This window comes from Syngnathus scovelli, chromosome 4 (assembly GCF_024217435.2).
Source record: "Syngnathus scovelli strain Florida chromosome 4, RoL_Ssco_1.2, whole genome shotgun sequence".
NCBI classification, from domain to species: domain Eukaryota; kingdom Metazoa; phylum Chordata; class Actinopteri; order Syngnathiformes; family Syngnathidae; genus Syngnathus; species Syngnathus scovelli.
In genome coordinates this window covers 11,675,594-11,697,791 of record NC_090850.1, presented here as the reverse complement: position 1 = coordinate 11,697,791, position 22,198 = coordinate 11,675,594, and the positions used below count along the sequence as shown (strand labels likewise).

At 41.5% G+C, this 22,198-nt stretch overlaps 1 protein-coding gene across 1 annotated transcript; it reads left to right on the top strand.

Moving 5' to 3' along the window:
- Positions 1-91: 91 nt before the first annotated feature.
- On the top strand, positions 92-21,504 carry ly75 (lymphocyte antigen 75). Its single transcript, XM_049718232.2, has 35 exons — positions 92-305; positions 1,377-1,751; positions 2,857-3,030; positions 3,171-3,332; positions 3,491-3,610; positions 4,963-5,103; positions 5,208-5,405; positions 5,892-6,049; positions 6,290-6,397; positions 7,033-7,121; positions 7,439-7,608; positions 7,794-7,999; positions 8,209-8,351; positions 8,452-8,530; positions 8,981-9,052; positions 9,663-9,786; positions 10,290-10,325; positions 10,779-10,948; positions 11,456-11,523; positions 11,607-11,683; positions 12,051-12,187; positions 12,551-12,659; positions 12,747-12,907; positions 13,676-13,805; positions 13,935-14,155; positions 14,408-14,570; positions 14,761-14,925; positions 15,002-15,124; positions 15,479-15,664; positions 16,322-16,548; positions 16,685-16,895; positions 17,439-17,600; positions 17,685-17,801; positions 18,066-18,251; positions 18,383-21,504. The coding sequence occupies exons 1-35, from the start codon at positions 215-217 to the stop codon at positions 18,556-18,558; spliced, it is 5,235 nt and encodes a 1,744-aa protein (XP_049574189.1). The 5' UTR covers positions 92-214; the 3' UTR covers positions 18,559-21,504.
- The last annotated feature ends 694 nt before the right edge of the window (positions 21,505-22,198 follow it).

Below are 22,198 nucleotides of genomic sequence, written 5' to 3'. Positions count from 1 at the left end.
AGACGCATTTTCTTTTGAAGGGGTCTCGCAGACGACCGAAAGGTACTTTTATTTTGTACGTTGTACCGGAAATTATACTTCACTTAGCTTGACCAACTGACAGCACAGCGGGCGTTAACTCTATGCCCATCTTTTCACTTTCGATTCAGGCGAAAGCAAGTGACCGCACTTTCTTCTTCACGGAAGCCACAGTATTCATGACTCCGCCAAGAAGATGATAAAATTGCTGAAAATGTTCCGAACGCTGACACTTTTTTTGTTGTTATTGTGGACAACTGTACCGAGGGGGACATGCTCGACTTCTGGTAAGCAGCCACCTTCAAAACACGTTTTGCACTTTACTTTCGTTCTTTTCCTCCCTCTCAGTAGCAAGGCGAAATATTAATGCAGGTCAAATGTGTCAACCCAAAAGCTTGTTTTACACACGAACCAGGACAATAGCTGCTGACCTATTGCGCAACAATACGATGGGCGTAAATAAATAATTTATAAAAGTGCTTGAAATGAGCGTTTGCTTGGTTTCCCTCGTACCGAAAGTTTGACTTTGACCGAATCACTGTGTCATCAGCATGTTCATGCCAAGTTACCTACAATATGTAAATGTAGTATGTGCTTGTAGAGGTGCTTGGGGCGTGTCCACTGTATATACATATGTCCGAAACTAGTGGAGAGTGCTCCTGAAATAGAAATCGATACGACATTACGCACAATGCATATTAAGTCCGAAGTCCAGTGGTCTGCCGTCAAAACCAGCAAGCCCATCGCTCTTCACGATCACAATCACTGACCTGCAACTACAGGCACTCTCAGTTTACTGCCAAGTTAAACCTGAAATAAAACAAATTGCTCATTGTCTGTTTAACACAACCACCACAAAGCTTAGCCTTTCAATCCGCTTGCCTTAAAGAGAAACGCCAAAGCTATGGATGCTTTCGATTTTTCCTCTGTAATATATAATATAATATAATATAATATAATATAATATACGTCAATTACGGTGCGATGTCTGTAAGTGTTGATATGTTTTCCATTCTTTGCTTAAAAAACAAAAAAACCCTCAGTATTGTAAAATAGACATCTAAAGACATTAAAAATAGAACAATACAAACCTATTTTTTAGTGTAAAAAATCCATGTGTTGTGGCTTAGGGGACGTTGCCTAATGAGTGAGGTCAGGGGCTGTACTATTCATTCATGTATTTTGCTTCCAAACAACTTATCCTCACGAGGGTCACGGGCGTGCTAGTTCAGCATATTTGTAATTTCGACTGTATCCTAGAATGCATGGCAGAAAGTGCATCGCAGGTTTTTTTTCAGGGTTCCTAACTTGTAAGTGAAGGTACCACTGTACTCATCTGAGTTTGTTTTCTGTTACAGGGGAGGATGCCTTCACCATCCAGCACTCCATCACAGGGAATTGTTTATCTGCTCAGGACTCGGGAAGTCTGGGTGTCTCCACCTGTGATGCAAACAGCACGTCGTTCCACTTGTGGAAGTGGGGCTCAGGTCACCGCCTCTTCCATGTGGCCACTTCCCTCTGTTTGGCATTAGACATCCAATCCAAGTCTTTGTCCCTGGCGGACTGCGAATCGAACATGCTGCTATCGTGGCACTGCCTGGATGGAGTTGTGTTCACAGTCTACCAAATGGGCCTGGTGGTAAGCGGAGGCCAGTTAGCAGCCAAACGGTACGGCCAGGACACGTGGGTGAGAGGAGGCTCTTTGGACAGCATCTGCCAGAGGCCATATCGGGGTAAGTGACATGTGACCAAAACTTTAGGAACACATTCTATTGTCAACCTCAAGGGCAAGGAGCCAGATCTATCCCACTGTTTTTTATGGTACTTTTTTAAGACCTTATTAAACCTGAGAGCTCCTTTTTGGGCACTGATTAATGCCAAGGGATAACAAACAACCGTTTTGGATAGTTTATTAATCACATGACAAGCACGCACCCTCCAGACAAAAAAATGCTAAGAAATGGATACATTAAATTGTTAGTAATAAATACATTTACTGTGAGCAAATATTAGAATGTAGTTTGTAAATGTAGCTCAGTTCATCTTATAGTGTTTAAGACAACAGAAAGTTCATGAATTTGTTTGTAAAAGATGAAAGTGGGACAGCCAAAAGAGGAGTGTCACTTGACCAAACTGGTTCTTGTACATTTCTAAAACCTGCATTGAGGCGTCAACCCTCATTCCTCTCAGTCTGGACTGCTTTTATGCACGGGATTTCCAGTAGTAAAATAAAGTCCTTCTCAAAAGTGTGTGAAAACCTATGCTTGGTCAAACCGAGTGCTTGATATAAGTTGAAAGCACATGATTGATGGCTTATTTACTCCAGAGTAAGCGAATAATATGTTAAGGAATACATCTTCAAGTGTCATCGGATCCATTGGAAGGCGGTTAAAAGTTCATTTCTTTACATTCCGTTTTATTTATGCAGCCATTTGACACTCTTTAGTGGCTTTATTTTACTACACATTTTTGTGTTATGTAGTGCTATTTTTCTTGATGAAGTAATTTTTTTCATTTTAGTGGGGGGGGGGGGTGTTAGGTTGCTATAAAGTGTGAGTAAAAGACTTAAAATGTCTAAATTATCGACTTGAAATTGTATCTTGTGATTCCCACTCTTGCTGTTGTCCTTCCCTGCGGATTCATCAACATCATGTCTTTCCAGTACTTTCTCTAACCAACACAGAATACGATGTAAGTTGTGTAAGTGGGAGGCTTACACCAGAAACATTAGACTTCTTTCATGATTAATGATTCTGCATTCAGAACTCACAGTATTTTCCGTTTGACATTCTTTTTTTCACATGTTACATGTGTTCCTGTTTTGTTTTTCTCATGCAGTCATTCACACCACCAATGGAAATTCTGCCGGCGCTCCCTGCGAGTTCCCCTTCAAGTACAATGGAAGCTGGCATCATGGATGCCTCCCCGATTCTGACTTGCCGGGACTCTCCTGGTGCGCCACCTCCTCTGACTACGATCAAGACAGACAGAAGGGGACCTGTCTAAAACCTGGCATGTTATAAAAGAAACTTTTATGACTATGAGATCAGCTTACATATTTTTTATGTCGTTTTTGTGCGTGCAGACATTTGATGAATCAGGGTTAGTTTTATACAAAAAGCAAGCACTCAACTGTCTTATTCACTTTTCAGAGACGGGTTGCCAGACTTTGTTCACCGGACCGGAGGGGAACTCCTGCTATGAATTTGTTCCCAATGCCGCTGTGACCTGGCAGCAAGCTCTGGATTCCTGTCGAAGCCAAGGAGCAGATTTGCTCAGTGTGTCTAGTCCCGATGATCTTCATTCCCCTACATGTAAGAATGGAGAAAATCTGTTTTGATGAAATGTATTGACAAAACACTACAAGACTTCAGATTCAAAGCCGATTGAGCATTTATTTGACATCCTTCATATAGTACATATTGTCCTTTTCTTTTTCTCACGGGATCCTGTTGTGTCTGCTTTGTTTCAGTTTTAGATGGCTTCGATGTGATGCCTGACAGAATGTGGATAGGCCTCCATCAGCTAGACGCTTCTCAGGGCTGGCAGTGGTCAGATGGCTCCCCGCTCTCAGTCCTGCGTTGGGAAGCAGGTGATGCAGCTTGCTATCCTTTCCTTTGGTGTTATCAAGGTTCCACACATGCTCGCAACCCTTTCTGTAACTGAGAAGATGTTTATCATACCATTGGCAGTTTTATGAAATAAAATGCACACATATCCAGAAACTTGAACAACACACTAATAATACAAGCAGGGTCAAGTCAAAGTAAAAAGCAACATTTTGCTTTGCTTAATTTCTTGGTACAATATCATTTTATTTGTCGTTAATTGCTTTAGTTTCCTGTACAAATTGTAAATGGATTAATGGAATGGTCTCTGTAATCTGTGGGTTGATCTTTTGGGGGAAAATGAAGGCAGCGCTTCAGATTCGAGATTCAAGAATTTTTATTCACCATGTTTGAGCGTGCCAAACAAGGAATTTGACTTCAGTACATCACAGCCTCTGTTCAGCATTCAGTTGCCCCAAAAGAAAGCCTTGCCTTTCATGACAGATGATCAGTTCAGCCCTGGTTTCCAGTAACTTTCAGTTTAGTTATGTGTGGGAATTTTGATAAATTTGAACCTTTTGATATAGGCATTCATTATTTACTTTTTTTTGGTATCATTTTATTTGTTTTTATCCCCGGTACAGTTGTGTACTGGACTGTATTTAATCTACCCACAGCCAGAGCACTTAGACTGATGCTGAGTCATCATCTAGCTAGCTCACATTTTTCCCTCTTCATCTAGAGCACTAAAAGGCTTTTATTAGCAAGGGTATGTTGGCAGATGTAATTTAAGATCGTAATAATTATGTAAAATAATTTCAATCAATGATTCGTGTATGTAATAATGGTAAAAAGTATTACCAAAAGTAAATAACGTGAAGATATTGCAGTCTACCTCACTTTAATAAAACAACTCCTGTATTTGACCAAATATGCATCTTGATGTAATCTCGCGCTCTCTAAACTGGCGTGGGCCGTTGGTGTAACAATGTCACTACTGGCTTGTTGTGGTGAAGAAACTCATTGTGGCTGATTGTTGGCATCTACAGTTGCATCATGGGTGTTACTGAATAAGTCCTATTGATTCCAATGAATTGAAATTTTCTCATTAAAATATGGTATAGTCGCTTTCAAACTCTGCAAGAGAAATATTCTCTGGTGCTACTTTCAACATGCCATCGAAGATTCTTGAAGACGTTTTGCCCAGACATGTCTGGGACATTCTGAAAAAGGCTTTTGGTTCAGAAGGGGGGGGGGGGGGGGGGGGCATCTTCAAGAATCTGTTGTTTTCCTTGCTGTTAACTCAACCCCTCAGATAACGGATAATGTGAGCATTTAAAAGATACCCAGAAGCAAATGTCTGCTCTCATGAAGTGTTTTTGTATTCTTCTGTCAGGAATGCCTCCCATCTCTCTAATCATCGAGTCGGACTGTGGTGTTCTGAACTCCAAGCAGAAATATGAAGCTGAAGCGTGCAGCAAACATCTCCCATACATCTGCAAGAAAGTAGTGAATGCTACTCAAACAGGGCCAACAGGTAGCTTACAACTCACATAAATGTCAGCTTTTCTATATTGTTTTTTTTTTTTAAGCCTTTGTTGATCATGCTTCCTGGTTTTGGTCCACATTTCCTGCCTGCAGAATCACTGATGTATAAAGACACAGTGTGTGCTCCTGGTTGGGTCCCATGGAATGGCTGGTGTTACAAATTAGTAACGGACAACCCGTCAAACTTCAGCGACGCACAGCAGTACTGTAACTACACAGAGGGAGGAAGCTCTCTTGCCAGCCTCCACTCCATTGACAGCAAGGAGATGATCGCCACGAGTTTTCATGCCGGTTTGTCTCCCTTCATTTTTTTTTTTAAATCTACAGAATAGAAGAGAAATAAGACGATGTCACAGTACTCGATATCCGGCTTTCGGGTGAAATTTCAAGAGAAAACCAGAATGCATTTTAATAATCAACCATTTCTTTGCTCATTTGGAATTACTACTCTTAAACAGTCTTCTTCAACAATTGATTGATCAGTACCTCAACATCGAGAGACTTCAATCATGATGTTCTGTAACAGAGATACAAACAGACTGGGTGATTCCCACAAAGGATGTCCATGGAATTTTTTCACGTCTCAAACACATGTTGAGAATTTTGCTATTCAGCATCTTTTGTAGGAAAAGTACTGAAACAATGAATGGTTGTTGTTAGATGTCGTCAAAGCAGTATTTTGCATGAGCCATGACCCGAGTTTTTAGAAAATAACAGAATATGACTTTATGTGTATACCTATTAAAAACCAGTCACATGTACGTTATTGTTTGTCAGATGGCCAGCAGATGAATGTGTGGATTGGTCTTTTGGGAGATGGCGTCAATCCCACTGTCTTCAAATGGGTGGACCATACACCAGTCACCTTCACATTCTGGGGCCCAAACCAGCCACTGCAGCCTCTCCAAGATACCAGCTGCGTTTTCTACTCTGAGGTGTGTTTATGTGTGTGTGTTTTGTCAGTGCTGGGAAAGTTCATTTGCTATGCAAACTTAGTTCAAAAGTCAATTCACAAATAAAAAATACTGTCGCTACTAGATACCTGAAAAAATGTCTTCAGGACTGTATTTGCACATTGTTATTTGCCACCACTGGTGCTGACCACCATTGTGTCTGTGTGATGCTCTCCACGTGAGTTTGAATGGAAAATAATAGCTCTTTGTGTGTCCCCCAAGTCTCACAGTTGGCGGGTTGGCCGCTGTTCTGAGAAACGAGCCTTCATGTGTCAGACGAAAGGAGAAATCAATGAACCATCGGGGACAGCCGGCTGTCGCTTTGAAGACGTGAGTACGGTCTGCATACCAGATCTCAAAGTGTGAAGTTCTGAACCATTTTCACAATTTGGGCTTTTATTTCCATTATAGTTGAGCCACTGAAAAATCAAGTGGGCAAACACCATTTTTGTCACTTTGCATGACAGCTAATTCAAGTTTTATGGCTGCAATAAAATCTGGGGGATTTATTTCTTGGTGATTTACATGGGTGTAATTTCTTCCTCTGGATACTTGCTTTTACAGGAATTCAGATTTGCCTTTAGATTTCAATTTATTAAAAAAAAAAGTCATATCATCAATATTTCAAAATGATTAGTAATTACAGTTCACTTATACTGACATACTGATCCACTCACACCCAAACTAAAGCACTACTTACCATACAAATAAAATAGAAAACTATTTTTATCTGGTTATCCCTGCAACCTAAAGCAAGGGTTATATTAAATAATAAAACTACATCAATACAATGGGTGATTTGAATATTTCAGTATTCCAGTAGTTTACAGAACCTTCCTTCAAATAATGTATAATGTACATAATACTGTATATGTCCATCTTACTCGAAGACAAGCTTGTGTCCAAACTGAATTAAGTTGGTTTTTGACCACGTTTGCCAATATATCACTGCTGTTGATATTTAGGGCTGGAGGAGACACGGCAACTCCTGTTACCGAGTGAACACCACACAAGTGTCCTTCAAAGATCGCTGTAACATTACCATACGAAACAGGTAAGAGTTGCTTCACCTGAAGACTGGACTAGCACCTAGAAACACACTGGCATGATCTTCACAATAGCAAAATGTTAATTTTGGTACTCTACCTATACTGAAGCGACCAAAGACTAAAAGATCAGTAAAAGCAAAGTAATTGTAGATGATAAAACAAGGAACTTTAAATTATTTGTATTTTAATAACTCAAAATAATTATGCGAGGCAGTGGCGAGGATATTTTATGACATATTAAATTGTGCACAGCACGTGTGATTGACAGGTCTTAAGCTGTCCTTTGCATGTCTGAACAGTCATTTTCATTTCTTTTGTTTAGGTTTGAGCAGGCCTTCATCAGCCATTTGCTTGGCCCTTATATTAGTAATGTGCCTCAGTATTTTTGGATTGGGCTGCAAGACGTTAAGCACACTGGAGAGTATCAATGGCATGTCCAGAATAATACCCAAGGTGAAGTTACGTACTCCAATTGGGGCTCTTTTGAACCAGGTATGCACTTTTGCTATTGACAAATTTGTATTAATGAATGAATGGTATCTTGCTACTCCCTTGTTGATAATGACTCAATGAGGCAATGATTTCAGCCATGTGTGTTTGTCTACATGCGTTACTCCAAACCTACATCAAGAAATTATTCAATTCAAGTTCTATTCAGTGATTCTGCTTTGTTTCAGCGCACAGTGGAGGTTGTGCTGTGATTGCCGCTGCAAACCATCTGGGCAAATGGGAGGTGAAAAACTGTACGCTTTTTAAGGCCGGCACCATTTGTAGGACAGACCTCAGTCCAGTTCTGCCACCAGAACCAGAACCAGAACTAGACCCAACCTTGCCATGCCCGGATGGATGGGTATCCGTACCGGATTACAAATACTGCTACAAGGTAAGAGTGAGTGTTTTACCAAGGAAGCGTGCTTCATTAGCACTAGCATTATAATTATTAGCACAAAAGCAATTTTTTTTTTTATAACACACTGAAAGCCAATTAGGCATTTATTCAATATCCTTGAAGTTCTACTAACACACTCTTTGTACTAGTAAGTAAGACAGTTCAGAATCGTCAGTGTCTGGTGTTTTCTTTGTCTGCGTCAGGTGTTTCATGAGGAGAGGCTCAGTCGTAAACGTTCATGGGAGGAAGCTGAGAGGTTTTGTCAGGCCCTTGGAGCCAACCTGCCCAGTTTCACCACTCTGGATGAGATGAAAGTGCTACATGATGTCATGAGAGACACCATCAGGTATAGACTGTGGCTATTCTACATTTAATGAAGCGTACACCTGAACGGGAGGGAATAGTCCTAACCAGTGGATTGGCATCCAATGTTCTTGTTGCTACAGTGATGACCGCTACTTCTGGGTCGGCCTGAACAGAAGAAACCCAGCCGACCGCTCTTGGCAGTGGAGTGATGGCCGTCCTGTGAGTAAAACTTCAATCTGAGCATTCTGTTATGTCAGGGGTGTCAAAGTAATTTTTTTCGCGGGCCGCAGTGTAGTCATAGCTTCTTTCAGAGGGCCATTATGACTGTCAACCCAAATAAATGTATGAGCACCTCATATTGTATACAGTAAAAGCTACAAAACAAACTGACAAATAACTCGTTTTCAAATCAGACGAGTAAAACTGGTCAAATATTTAAAAAAAAAGATATTATTAAAAGTGAAGACAATTTGCAATTCTAGTAATGACACACGAATTTGATGCACAATTTGTCTTCGCGGGCCACATAAAATTGTATGGCGGGCTGTATCTGACCCCCGGGCCTTGAGTTTGACATCTGTGTTTTTAGCTCATTCTATTGTGCATGTGTGTGAAGACGTGTCCATTCAGACACAGCAACAATAATCTTATTTTTTGTCTGTACTTTAGGTGACTATGGATATTTTACATCAAGACTTCCATGAGGATGATGCGTACAGTCGGGACTGCACTGCGTTTAAGGTGACTTAAATTGGTCTGTGCTGCATACGCTTGGCTACAGTTCTCCACTTATTTCCCCTAAATGTGAATTCTTCAAGACATTTTGGACAATTCTTTGCTAGTGCCCAAATGATTTTTGTTCCCTTAGGCTGATGACACTTCTGATATTTGTTAGAATAAAATATTGATGAGATAAAGCAACTGATTAATTAAAAAAAAAAATTATGATGAACAAAATAATTTCTTTTTTGGTCACTAAACACTTACAATAACAATTACAGGCAGAACATTTGCCTGTTGTACAATAATTTGTCCTTTAGTATTTGTTTGCCTTTACAACAGAGAGAAAAATTTGTAATAATCGTCCAACTCCCTTGACCGAGTTGTAATATCGGCCAATCAAATCAGCTGGCCAACTGATCGGCTGGGCCCTACATATTTGCATTATCACAACTGGCCCTCGGAAAATATCACAAGGCCTCTGTGCTTAATTTAAGAGCGCTTGTATTTTTCTGTTTTGTTTTGTGTTAGTCCTCCATAGGGTTGCCCTCCTCTTAGCACCGGGAGCAACATGATCTCAACATGAACTTGCTGCAGTGACAATAATGCAACAATTTTCTGTTCTCATTAGACAATGAAGAGAACCATGAAGCATTTGTTCATTTATTTATTCCACGACCACCTTCCCGAACCTTTCTCTGCATCACCATTTCACTGCGATGCCAAGCTGGAATGGGTCTGCCAAATTCCTCGCGGTAAGCCATATCAATATACTATATAAAGAAATCTGAACTACAATTGTTTTTTTTTTTTATTATTTTTTTAGCACTGTAGTCACATTAGAAACATGATTGAATGCTTAATACAGTGAGTGCAATGATCCTCCTGCCCTGATAAACTAGTCCAATTGTACAGAATGTTTCTGTGCAGTAGAAAAAAAATGATTGTCTTCCCAATAATTTGTTTCTGCTACTATTGTTACTTTTTGTCTACTTGTGCTACCTTAAAATATGAAGTAAACCTAACAAATGCTGAAATGTCCTTTATGTTAACCATCGGGCTCTTAACACATTATTCCTATCATATGATATTAATCAGGATCAGAATCATCCGGCTTAGTATCACAATATGTAAAAAACACACAAGGAATTTGTCTAGAATGGGCCACACTAGTATTGCAGTAATGAGACACGTCTTAAGGTAATCTAAAAGCTAAGATGTAGTGCTTAAAAACTGAACTTTGCTTTTCATTCCACAGGAAAGCAACTATCGTATCCAGACTGGTACAATCCAGGTAATAAAGTGATAAAGCATTTATTATTTTTTGTTTTTTGGGTGCAGTAAATTAGGTCTGCTTTGACCTTGAAATAACTCATTTTGTATTTTCTCAGTTAGGAGCCGACGCTTGGTGGATATTTGTTGTTGTTGTGCAAGCTAAAATTTGAGTTACAATCTGTACAAGTGAAGTAAAAAAAAAAAAAACAGTGGTCAAGGAGAGCTGTCTATTTTTCAGGGATGTCTCCTCATAACAAAACATTTGTATTTATATTGAATATAATAAATTTTCCATTAAATCAGCCACAACCCCTAGTTGATTTAAATGGAAAGTTGCCAATTGGAAAGTTCCCTAGCTTCACTTCCCATGGAAATTACAGTACAAAGCGCTTTAGCTTTAGCTTCATCTTCATATAGAATAAAAATTTTGAGCGTCAAGAGTGTCATGATTGAGTTCTGTTGCCTTTTTCAGGTGTGCACCATGAAACGTCCATCTTCATTGATGGAGGCGAGTATTGGTTTGTGAATGAACCTCAGCTGACTTTTGAGGAGGCGATTCTGTTTTGCAATATGAATGGCAGCAAGCTTGCTTCGCCGCCAAGCTCCACTGCTGCCAGAGTCATCCATGAGAACCTACAAAAGGCAAGTGTCCCTGTGATGACACCGTGAAGTAGAGCCACTAACTCCTTAGTGGACGCACAAAAGGCACAACCTAATACAGTGGTTCTTAACCTGGGTTCGATCGAACCCTAGGGGTTCGGTGAGTCTGTCTCAGGGGTTCGGCAGAGCCTCCACTGCAGAGGTCCGAACACACCTGATTTATCGTGTGAATTCATGATGACGCATATCTGATCTGGTCTCACAAAAGCAACAGCAGCATGCATGACTCATTTTGCGCACCAGTAAAAAACATCCATGTCTTGAATTTGAAAAAAATATATATATTTTTCACTGAATAGGGGTTCGGTGAATGCACGTATGAAACTGGTGGGGTTCGATACCTCCAACAAGGTTAAGAACCACTGACCTAATACAATATGTGTTGGTAAATGGAGTTGTAACATACCGTTATGCTTGTGCAATGTTAACGTAAGAATCTGAAAGCAATCAATGCGCCAGAAGGGTAATGCTATTGATGATTCTCTGCAGTTGTCAAGTTCTCCCAAGCAAGGTTGGTGGCTCAATCTGAGAGATCCCAAGCGGATGTTCCCTATGACGTAAGACCATATGCACCTGGCTGTTCATTTTTCACTTTTGTAGTTTATGGCGTGTGACTTCTGTATGTATACATTTGTTTTAGGCGTTCGCGGCTGCACTTCTATTATTCAGCTCTCTTTGGAAGATGCACCTCCATCAGTCCTGAGAGCTTCATTCAGAGTGAGTAAAGAAAGTTGAGCCCGATGTGTTTAACCTACAGGCCTTGTTTGAGTTTGCGATCCCCTTCCCTTGTTCGCATCTAAAAAAAAGTCTCATTTTTAAGGTTTGTCATACATTTGCTTCCTCTACCGGTTACCACATAGTTTTTAACTAACATCAGTTCTAGTCATCAATTAGTTATCATTTTTTACCCCTTCAATTGTCTTTCTTGCTTCACATTTATATTATATCGGTAAATTTAGTACTGTCTTTCTACAGCCAGTAAAGAAAGCTGCCACTTCATTAATTACATTGTAAACTGTTTCCATGGCCAGCAGAAGGTATTATTTTAAAACAATAAATATATTTTCTCCCTGCTTTCTTGCAGAGTATGAGCACAGTTGCAATCAGCAGTTGCCCTTTGTGTGCGAAAGGCTTAACATCACAACCGTGGAGAGCAACCCCCTGGAGCCTCACCCAGGGGGCTTGCCTTGTGGAAATGCCTCCCTGGCTTTCAGAAATAAGGTTTGATACTTTTGATATGCACTTGTCATGATCCTTTTGCTTGCCAGGAGCATGTACGTAAATGAATGGACACAATGGGGTAAGTGCCTTGTTGATAAATATTCTATAAACCGAAGCACTAACCTGAATTTACAACCAAAAGTCTAGTATTTGTTCCATTAATTGTATTCATTAAATCCCAACAGTCTATACAGTGGGGCATACAGATTTCAGCTAGAGTTGTCTTGTCAATATAATCTACCTAGAGCCTTCAAAATGACTAGTATTGGCCCATGCAATTCAAATGATCAGAAATGGGAGAGAGCCTGACAGAGGAAAAGTAAATGTCTTGGTCTTGTACATACATAAATATATATTTTTTAGTGCTACACACTGCTGTCGAATACAAAGCCAGTGTCGTTCAAGACGGCCAATGAGATGTGCCTGTCAGTGAGGGGAACCCTGGTCATCATATCTGACCAAGTGGAGCAAGGTAAGTCTTTGACAGACACACCAACAAGAGTCTCAAATTATATTTTTAGCACATAAAGTACAACAAGGTTTTTTTCCCCACATATAGACTTCATCACCAGCCTGTTGCCAAGAATGAAGGACATGGGAGGCATATGGGTTGGTCTCAAACTGAAACATAACAAACTGGAGTGGGTGGACAACTCACCGGTGAATTACATTAATTTCCATCCGCTGCTCGGTGGAATGCTCAAGGCCATAAATGTCAATGTGAGTGGTTTTTATTCTGACTGTTATTACAATAGCTGTCTGGGGGGCAAAAAGGCTAAGGAGCGTTTCGCTGTAAGGCAGACCTTCACATAAATAAATGTACTGTGAGCAAGAGAGGAGATGCGCATATGGCTGCATAAAGCCAACTCTGTGTAGAAAAAACTGTTTGAGTTAATGCCATTCGTCCATCCATCCATCCATCCATCCATCCATCCATCCATCCATCCATCCATCCATCCATCCATCCATCCATCCATCCATCCATCCATCCATCCATCCATCCATCCATCCATCCATCCATCCATCCATCCATCCATCCATCCATCCATCCATCCATCCATCCATCCATCCTCTGAACTGCTTTATCCTCAAAAGGAATCAGCTGTAAAATAATGTTTTTAGTTTGGGAAGACGCTAATAAAAAATTCTACCTACATAAATGTTTGTAGTGAGACAATGATGATGTCAATGTTTCGTGTAGTCATTGGGAAACATCAATATCTACGTGCAAAACTTTATTTCTAAAAATCTCTGCCACTGTTCATGGTTTCATTCTCCTAAAAAAAAACAGCGTCCCATCACTGATGAGTTATTTTTAGGACAGGGCCATGGGCCACCCACATGGTCCTTGGGGGCTGTCCGAGGTCATCATACTTGTGCACATTATATTAACCAGCGCCACAGTCCTCAATTTACTCCCTTGTTTTGTGAATTTGGTCTTGAACATCTGCTGATGTTCAAAATGTGTGTTTTTTTTTTTCTTGCCAGCCGCTTGAGCCAGACAACATGGACTTGTGTGTCTTTATGATTAACAGCCCTAACTCGGCTGTGATGGGCACATGGGATTACACCTCCTGTACCCAGTACCAACATGCGGCGATTTGCCAACATTATGCAGGTCAATCACGACTTCTTTCCCTTGCTATCCAACAAGTTTTTGCTTGATTCTTTTAATCTGCTTTCTTCGACGTAACTGAAAATAGGAACCACCTTCTCTACCTTCATTGTAGCCCTCTTGACATTTCAGATCAAATTGAGGAGCCTAGCGTCACAACCGAGCCCTTCCAGATTAACAACCACACCTTCCAGCTACTCATCAAGAACGTCACCTGGTTCGAAGCCTTGGAGCAGTGCATAAATATGGGCATGAATTTGGCGAGCATTGCCGATACCCTCCTGCAGTCCACACTTAGCGTGCACGTGAGCCGTGCACGCACGCCCATGTGGATCGGCCTCTTCAGGGAAGATGTACGTGTCAAGCAAGGGCTCACATCGCTCACATTTCAGATTTTAGTCAGTGTCCTTGATATCCAGTTTAATGAGTGAGAACTAGTATGCTCTTTGTACTCACCAGTAAGACAGTTTGTTACTCGTCTTCTACTCGTATCCGGAATTGTTCTGCTAATAAGGACATAGATTGTACTAGGATGTGAACGTTAAGATGGATATCAAAGATATGGAACAAATGCTCAAAAAGCTCTCCATACCCACGCCACTCAGGACGGGATCCACTATCGCTGGGCAGACCACAGTCACACTGTCTTCAGTCGCTGGTCTGCTGAGGTCACAACGGGCTCCTGCGTCTACCTGGACACTGATGGATTCTGGAAAGCAACCGAGTGGGAGCAGGAGCTCGGAGGTGCCATCTGCCACAAACCACACAGTGAGTGAGGATTTATGTGTTTTTTATTTCAAAAGAAATGTTGAACACTACCCAATCAAGTGAAAATGTTTTTTTTCCAAATCGGGTCAAAGAAAATCTGCTTTCATTACATAAAAATGGTTCAAAAACAGGATGTATTGTGGACTCAAATGGCCAGCAGAGGGTTGAATGTTCTATTTTTGTATTTCAGAAGAAATAATAACCACACCGGAAGACGTTACAGTCAAGTGCCCTCACAAAATAAACGGCCCAAACTGGATCCCTTTCAAAAACAACTGCTACTCCTTTCAGCTGGCTGCATCCAGATGGGAGCACATGGCCCTAGGGCCCATCCGCAGAACTTGCATTAACCTTCGTGAGAATGTCACTACCTACAAGAAATCAGATTAAGGAGTGTCATATGAGAATTGGATGAGATGTTTGTGTTGCAGACAAAGGTGCGGATATCCTAACCATCCGGAATGCAGAAGAGAACGAGTTTATCAGGCAGCAACTTCTGCCCTTTCAAAACTTGGTTCAGTTTGTGTGGCTGGGGATGTTCAAAAACACCAGTAGTAAGTGTTTCAATTGGTTTGCTTGTTTTGCATGTACGATCTTGGACCACAACATTAGGTTCACTTGCACAACTGAATAAGATCCATATGACTAAAATATTAGAAACACCTCTCACGACGACAGCCACATTAGATATAGAACAATAAGAAAGGCTGATATTTTTGTTTCAAATCTCATTGAATTGTGAGCATTTCCCTCATTACGGTGCACTGTGGTTTTTTGAGTAAATTTTAAGTTTTTAAGTGCGCCCAATAGTGCGGAAAATACGGTACTCTATTTTCAAGAAATATAAATATCTACTACTGTACTCTTGTCTATCAAAGTACTAAATGTGTGTGGATTTATTGCGATAGGTAACCAGTTGAAGTGGTACGATGGCACTAATGTCCAATATTCCAATTGGAGGAATGGTAGACCAGAAATAGACGACGACTTCATGGCTGGTGTCAATCTCCAAGGCAAATGGGTCCTCACCACCAACCAAATGCTATTCTCCGAGTTCAGGCAAAGATCCATCGTGGCATGCAAACTGGATAATGGTTTGTAATTCTTAAGTAATACTTGTGTCTGTCGCCGAAAAATATATAATATTAAGCGTGACGACCTTTCTAAGGTGGAAGTTCAGTCCAAAATTTTATTTTCAGTAATATGATCTGGGCTGCTCGGTGGCGCACTGGGTAGCACGTCCGCCTCACAGTTAGGAGGGTGCGGGTTCGATTCCACCTCCGGCCCTCGCTGTGTGGATTTTGCATGTTCTCCCCGGGCCCGCGTTGGTTTTCTCCGGGCACTCCGGTTTCCTCCCACATCCCAGAAACATGCTTAGTAGGCCGATTGAGCATTCCAAATTGTCCCTAGGTGTGAGTGCGAGTTCAGGGTGTCCCCCGCCTACTGCCCGTTGACAGCTGGGATCGGCTCCGGCACACCCGCGACCCCCGTGGGGACTAAGCGGTTCAGAAAGTGGATGGATGGAAGTTTTTATCCCTCTGCCACCCTTTGCCGTCGACTGAAATTGACACCATGATGTCCTCAATGTGAGCCCGAGTGACTTCCAATCAACAGGAAAGAGCAGTGAAATGTCAAAACGTCTACACTCTCACATGTCTAAAAACAGGTGGACTAATCTGATCTGCTTGATTCTTATTCCATCAAGGCAGTATTCATAAAAAATGTCATGTTTACACTTCTTCTCTCCGAAGAGCAACAACAGGAGTACTCCAAGTCCACCAGTGACTACCAGCACCTTGGCAATTTAACTTACACGGTGGTGACGCGACGTGGGCTGAGTTGGTACCAGGCTCTGGAAGAGTGCGCCCAGCGTGGAGGCCACCTAGCCAGTTTGCATGACGCCGAGCACCACGCACATGTGAAGCTCCTCGCAAAGACAGATGGATACCCACTCTGGATTGGCCTGTCCAACCAGGAGGTATGCACATAGAAAACATACTGCTTATTCTAGGGTTGATTAAAAAAGGATGAAAATGTTTTCCTTTAAAAGTTTGTTTTCTACAAATTCAGCTCACATGCTAACGAGGTGACCTGTCATGTCCCCATCCATGTAGGAAGAAGGCGAGTCCTGGAAGTGGTCGGACGGGACCAGTTACCAGTACAAAGCGGACATCTCCGAGTCCGTGGATGGCGCCAGCCAAGGCGAGCGAGATGTGGGCAGCTGTGTTTTTGTCACACCTTCTGGTGCCTGGGTGAGGAGCAGCTGCTACTCACTGCAAGATGGCGCCATTTGCTACAGCACCAACGTCAGCACCCCATTCCAGAGTAAGATGCCAATTTTGAAAGACACGCCTAAATGCTATTTATTTTTAATTTTAAATAATTTTTGTAATTTTGCAATTAAAAAAAAATCTCCTAAATTGCAAAATGAACACAAAAACTATTAGGAAAAAAAGTTCAAATGAAACCCTCATATATTAACAGCAAACATACAAAAAATGGGTTTAAATCCTCATACAATTAAGAACAAAACCCTGAAAATGAATTACATTCCCACCCATTATGAATGACAACTCCCACATAGTAGTCTCGGTTTGGCTTTTTGCAAATTTGTTGAATTTTAGGCTAAACTATTCCTGATTATTTCCTCCCAAACTCACTTTTTTGCTGTTTTTGTGCTTAGGCTACAGCCATGTCTTAGTAACAAAATGGCACCATCTGATATGGTGAACTCCATGCTCTATGCAGGGCTCAATCTCTGTCACAAATATTCCAACTTTTCTCTGTTAATTTTCTTAAAATTGTCCTAACCTGCTCTGTGCAAGGCCCAATGTCAAACCTCTGGCTTTGTGTGTGTTCTGGCACCAGGAGCCAAGCTGCAGGCGAGCGCACAGGTCAACGACTGCCCTCAGAGCAACGGCACTTCCAAGTGGGTGCAGCGCAACGACCGCTGCTACGCCTTCGACATGAGCTTCTACAACTACAGCGTCTACGACATGCAGCAGGCCAAGAGCATCTGTCAGAGCATGGGTTCGTCCGTTCCACTCATGCCAATCCACTTTTGCCAGCCACCTTTGTCTAACCGCTGGCATTTTTGTTGTCTTATTTTGACAGACGCTCAACTGCTATCTGTCAAGAGCAAAGAGGAGAATGACTTTGTGGCCAAGTACGTGAGCGATGACCCTCTGATCACCAGTCGGTTGTGGCTCGGCGTTGCCCTCGATGCTCAAGGTAAACTAACTGCCTTGTCAGCATTTTTTTAAAATTGCATTCATTGACGATTACGCTCTTTGTCCTCACTAGTAAGATTGCTCATGGTGATATAACATCCATAGCCCAGGTGTAGCAAGGAGCTTTTCATAAATCCATTTTTTTGTATTGTCTATCCTTGGTATCCAGCATGATTCCATGACGAGCAAAGTTTTGATTTTGCTCCAATATTTTTTGTTCGTAGTGTGTTTGTGTGAAGATTTGATTGGAAGTCTTTTTGGTTAGGTTCTCCCACAGGCTGGGAGGATGGTTCCGCTCTGTCCTACTCCAACTGGAAGTCGGGCGCCTTGGTTAGTGCGGCGCGGCAGAAGGAGGCCCCGTGTGCCGTCATGGCGACCGAGGACGGAGGGAGCTGGAGTGTCGTCAGCTGCCAGGCCAGCCTCAGTCGTGTCGTCTGTCAAACCGAAGCCAGTGAGTGTGTCTGTTCTCCAAGTTATGAAATACAAATATTTTGCCAGTGTACGACTGTGTCGATTATCAGGTAGCTGTGCTTCACTTGAGTTTTCTTTTTTCTGACATGGTAGTGTACTTTGTGTTGCCAGAGCCTTCTGGTTCTCCCGTGGCCGTGGGCTTCTTTGTGTTCATCCTGATCGCTCTCGTGCTTACCGTGGCTTTCATCGTGTACAAGAAGAAGCGAGCCCACTTCTCCTCATCAGTGCGCTACAAGAGGACCACCAACGAGTTGGACACCACAAGTATTATTACAGAAGACGAATGAGACAGGCGGCATGGTTGCCTCAGGGAGTTTGGCTGTGAAGCCTATTCACCCCCCCCCCCCCAACCTTTTTATTGGTTAATTTATTTATTTATCAATGCTCCCACCTGCTTCTATGAAGACGGTAAAAATATAATCAGACTGCTTGAATGCAGTGACTTAATTTGGAATCTTTTATATTTTTGAAGTGCAGTGAGCCCCCCGGTTCATCAGAACGATATGATACAGACACACCCATTGTAGGTGAAAATCTACAATTCAGCGGGACCAGACACATTTAGGTAAATTAAATAAACTAAATAAATAAAGCAGCCCTTACGCTCATTTTAACCACACTTAAAACTCGAAAACACACTTTTAGTATTTGCTACCGCCGTCTCAGTCAAACAATCTAATTTTGTCAGATGAACCTCGCCTGGGTTAATGCTAACAATTATGCCACAGTAATAATCCCTTGCCACTTCAGGCTTCACCTTTTGCAGCTTCAATATTTCACGGACTTTGTAAGAAATTAATGCAAAAAATAATTCACGACAAGCAAGACTAACTGGCAGCGAGTGGTGGGAGAACAGCGTTTAAATACACGCCCTGATGAGCGGGTAAGGAGAGACCACTAGCAGCGATGAAGGTACAATTCATGCACAGAACAATGTGGGAATGGTTATTAAGGGAATGGGATAGGTTTATGTAGCGGAAAAATTATGAGGGAGGGTTTATAAAGCTAATATTGTGTAAAAATACAATTTGTAAATCGCAACTTTTTGCTTATCGAATGCATCTCCTCCGATAAACAAGGGATTATTGTATTTTTGGGGATTGGGACTGAGTGTTGCCGCAAATAGTTAAGATCCTCAAGTAACTTGGTACCCCACCAAAAACTAATTACCTAGAGCTGGGGTGTCAAAGTCATTTTTTTGGCGGGCCGCATTGTAGTCATAGCTTCTTTCGGAGGGCCATTATGACTGTCAACCCACATAAATGTATGAGCAACTCATATTATATACAGTCAAAGCTACAAAACAAACTGACAAATAACTCCTTTTTAAATCAGATGAGTTGTTTGAAACTCTAACCCTAGCTTCCAGGGGTGTCGACCTCCAGTCCTCAGGGGCCGCGTTCCAATATGTTTTCCAAGTTACCCTCGTTAAACACACCTGCGTGAAAAGTTCAGTTCATTTTCATGGTCTGCAGGAGCCTAACTTTTCACACAGGTGCCCTTAACGAGGGAACCTTGGAAAACATGTTGGAACGCGGCCCCTGAGGACTGAAGTGCGACACCCCTGCCTCATACAGTAAAAGCTACAAAACAAACTGACAAATAACTCGTTTTCAAATCAGAGGAGTAAAAATTGGTCGAATATTAAAAAAAAGATATTAAAAATGAAGACAATTTGCAATTCTAGTAATGACACACGAATTTGATGCACAATTTGTCTTCGCGTGTAAAGTAGCATCAATGTTATGGTAACAATAAATATTCAGAGAACTATTGACACACGAGAAGCAACACATCCAGGGCAAATATGACTCTACTCCATCCATCCATCCAGTTTCTGAACCGCTTAGTCCCCACGGGGGTCGCGGGCGTGCTGGAGCCTATCCCAGCAGTCATCGGGCAGTAGGCGGGGGACACCCTGAACTGGTTGCCAGCCAATCGCAGGGCACACAGAGACAAACAACCACTTGCACTCGCACTCACACCTAGGGACAATTTGGAGCAGTCAATCGGCCTACCAAGCATGTTTTTGGGATGCGGGAGGAAACCGGTGACTCTACTCCATCAAAGAAAAATAGGGCCTATAAATTAATATTGCGTGCACGTGTTAGTGGGTTCACTGTACTGCTGGTTGTTTTGACATTGTTTTTATACAGAAGTTGATTTTAACTAAATGGAGTTTTTGAAAAGTCACAAGAACATAATCTCTGCCATGGCAGGTTCAATTGCACAAATGAACAGGATGTGGAATTAATTTTCCTTTGGGTAAAATGTCCCGTTAATTTGTGCTCATGTCTGAAGGAAGCGCTCGAAGGAAATAATAGTTATTTTAAGGTGTGTGCCTTTTTAAGGAAGAAAAAAAATGGCTCTCACGCACTGTGCCTTTTGGATATCTTGAAAACAAATGGGAGCTGTCACATCACTGGAATGCCTTTTGTTACTCGGTTCGAATGGGCCACGAGTAACGCACGTTCATGAGATGTTTGCTTGAAGAGGGAGTATCAGACAAATGTTCCCAATTGATGCCTTTGCAAGACTTTTCTATGCACTAGACTACTAAGCAAGAATGCACTTTAACGGCACCACGTGGAAGACATACTTGGAGTGTTAAGCTTCTGTGCACATGTTTGCTAGCCATGCTTTGTATGTTTGGTGTTTGCTTTCCAAACAAACCAAAGATGCTTTGTTTTTTGAAAGCCAGCCTTTAGCTTGTCTTTTGTTTTTAACTTGAAATTTGGTTTCTATGTTGTAAAGCAGATTTGTTTTTCTAAAAATCAGGTATGGGGTCTCTACAGTAAAATGTTCCTCTCAAAATACTTGTTTGCCTTTTAATTGTGATTAATTTCAATCGCCCCTAAAAGCATTGGAGCGGCAAGGTCAATTGCATTGTTTTTGTTATATATAACCCCAATGACGTTGGGGTTTCAAATCAAAAGACATTAAGAATCCCAGGTATTTACATATTGATGTGTTGAATATCTCAGTACAAAGCACCTTTTGTTTGAAGCCACCAACTTTTCAAGTGAGAAAGGTGACTCAGTAGCATTTGAAAGAGCTGTCGGGAAACACCCAAAGACCAGTCAACGCCAACCTTCACGGAGCAGGAGTGAAGGTATCAATCAGTGACGTGTGGTGAGGTTCATGACTGGGGAGGCACTGACCGTTTTACAAATTGCAAGGACGCTGAATGGCAAACTGAACAGGTATTAGAAGTTTAGTAAAAAAAAAAAATTTGCTAAATCAGCAGGTGTAACAGAGACTGGAGGAATCACAGAAAGGCGACTTCCAAACAGCAATAACATACCAAAGTAACTCCCTGTTAAGCTTTTCACAATCAACTTTTATTTTGATAAACATGTTAAAACATAGCTTTTCACAATCAACTTTTATTTCGATAAACATGTTAAAACTCAACTTCAACACATCTTTTCACCCTTTAACACTGAAAAGAAGATATCTGAGAGCTGGACACGCTTGCGCTCAAGCGGAAAAGCAGACCAAAAGAAATTGTCAACATTAAAGCACTTGTGGTTGCATTTGTCTTGAAATATACGAAATAAAGTGCACTCATACCAAACGTGCTTAAGCAACTGATTTCACACACCACTGCATTTGTAGTTTGCATATCTGTAAATGTTTGCAGAGTGGGCAATCAAAACCAAACTGTGAGTGAAGTATTTATTCCTCATCCTTGCCTTACCAAGCCTTTAGCACTAGAATACTCTTTGTCCTCTCAAGTGAGACATTGCAGTGCACTTGTAGAGTGATTGTCTTACTAGTAAAACATTTCCCCCCACTACTGGACACGATTGCTGCACACTGGGACAACTTTGGCTTAGTGGTACAAAAACCACATTATTAATGAGGCAAAGGGGGGGCATTGACAACCTTCGCTGTTGGGTGATTTTCAAATTGGTTTCATTTCTC

Excerpts from the sequence above, each read along its gene's own strand:
- ly75 (XM_049718232.2), top strand. The coding sequence starts at position 215 with ATGATAAAATTGCTGAAAATGTTCCGAACGCTGACACTTTTTTTGTTG. Across the intron at positions 3,611-4,962 it reads AGTCCTGCGTTGGGAAGCAG|GAATGCCTCCCATCTCTCTA; the intron begins GTGATGCAGCTT and ends TTCTTCTGTCAG. Across the intron at positions 14,156-14,407 it reads TCGGCCTCTTCAGGGAAGAT|GACGGGATCCACTATCGCTG; the intron begins GTACGTGTCAAG and ends CACGCCACTCAG.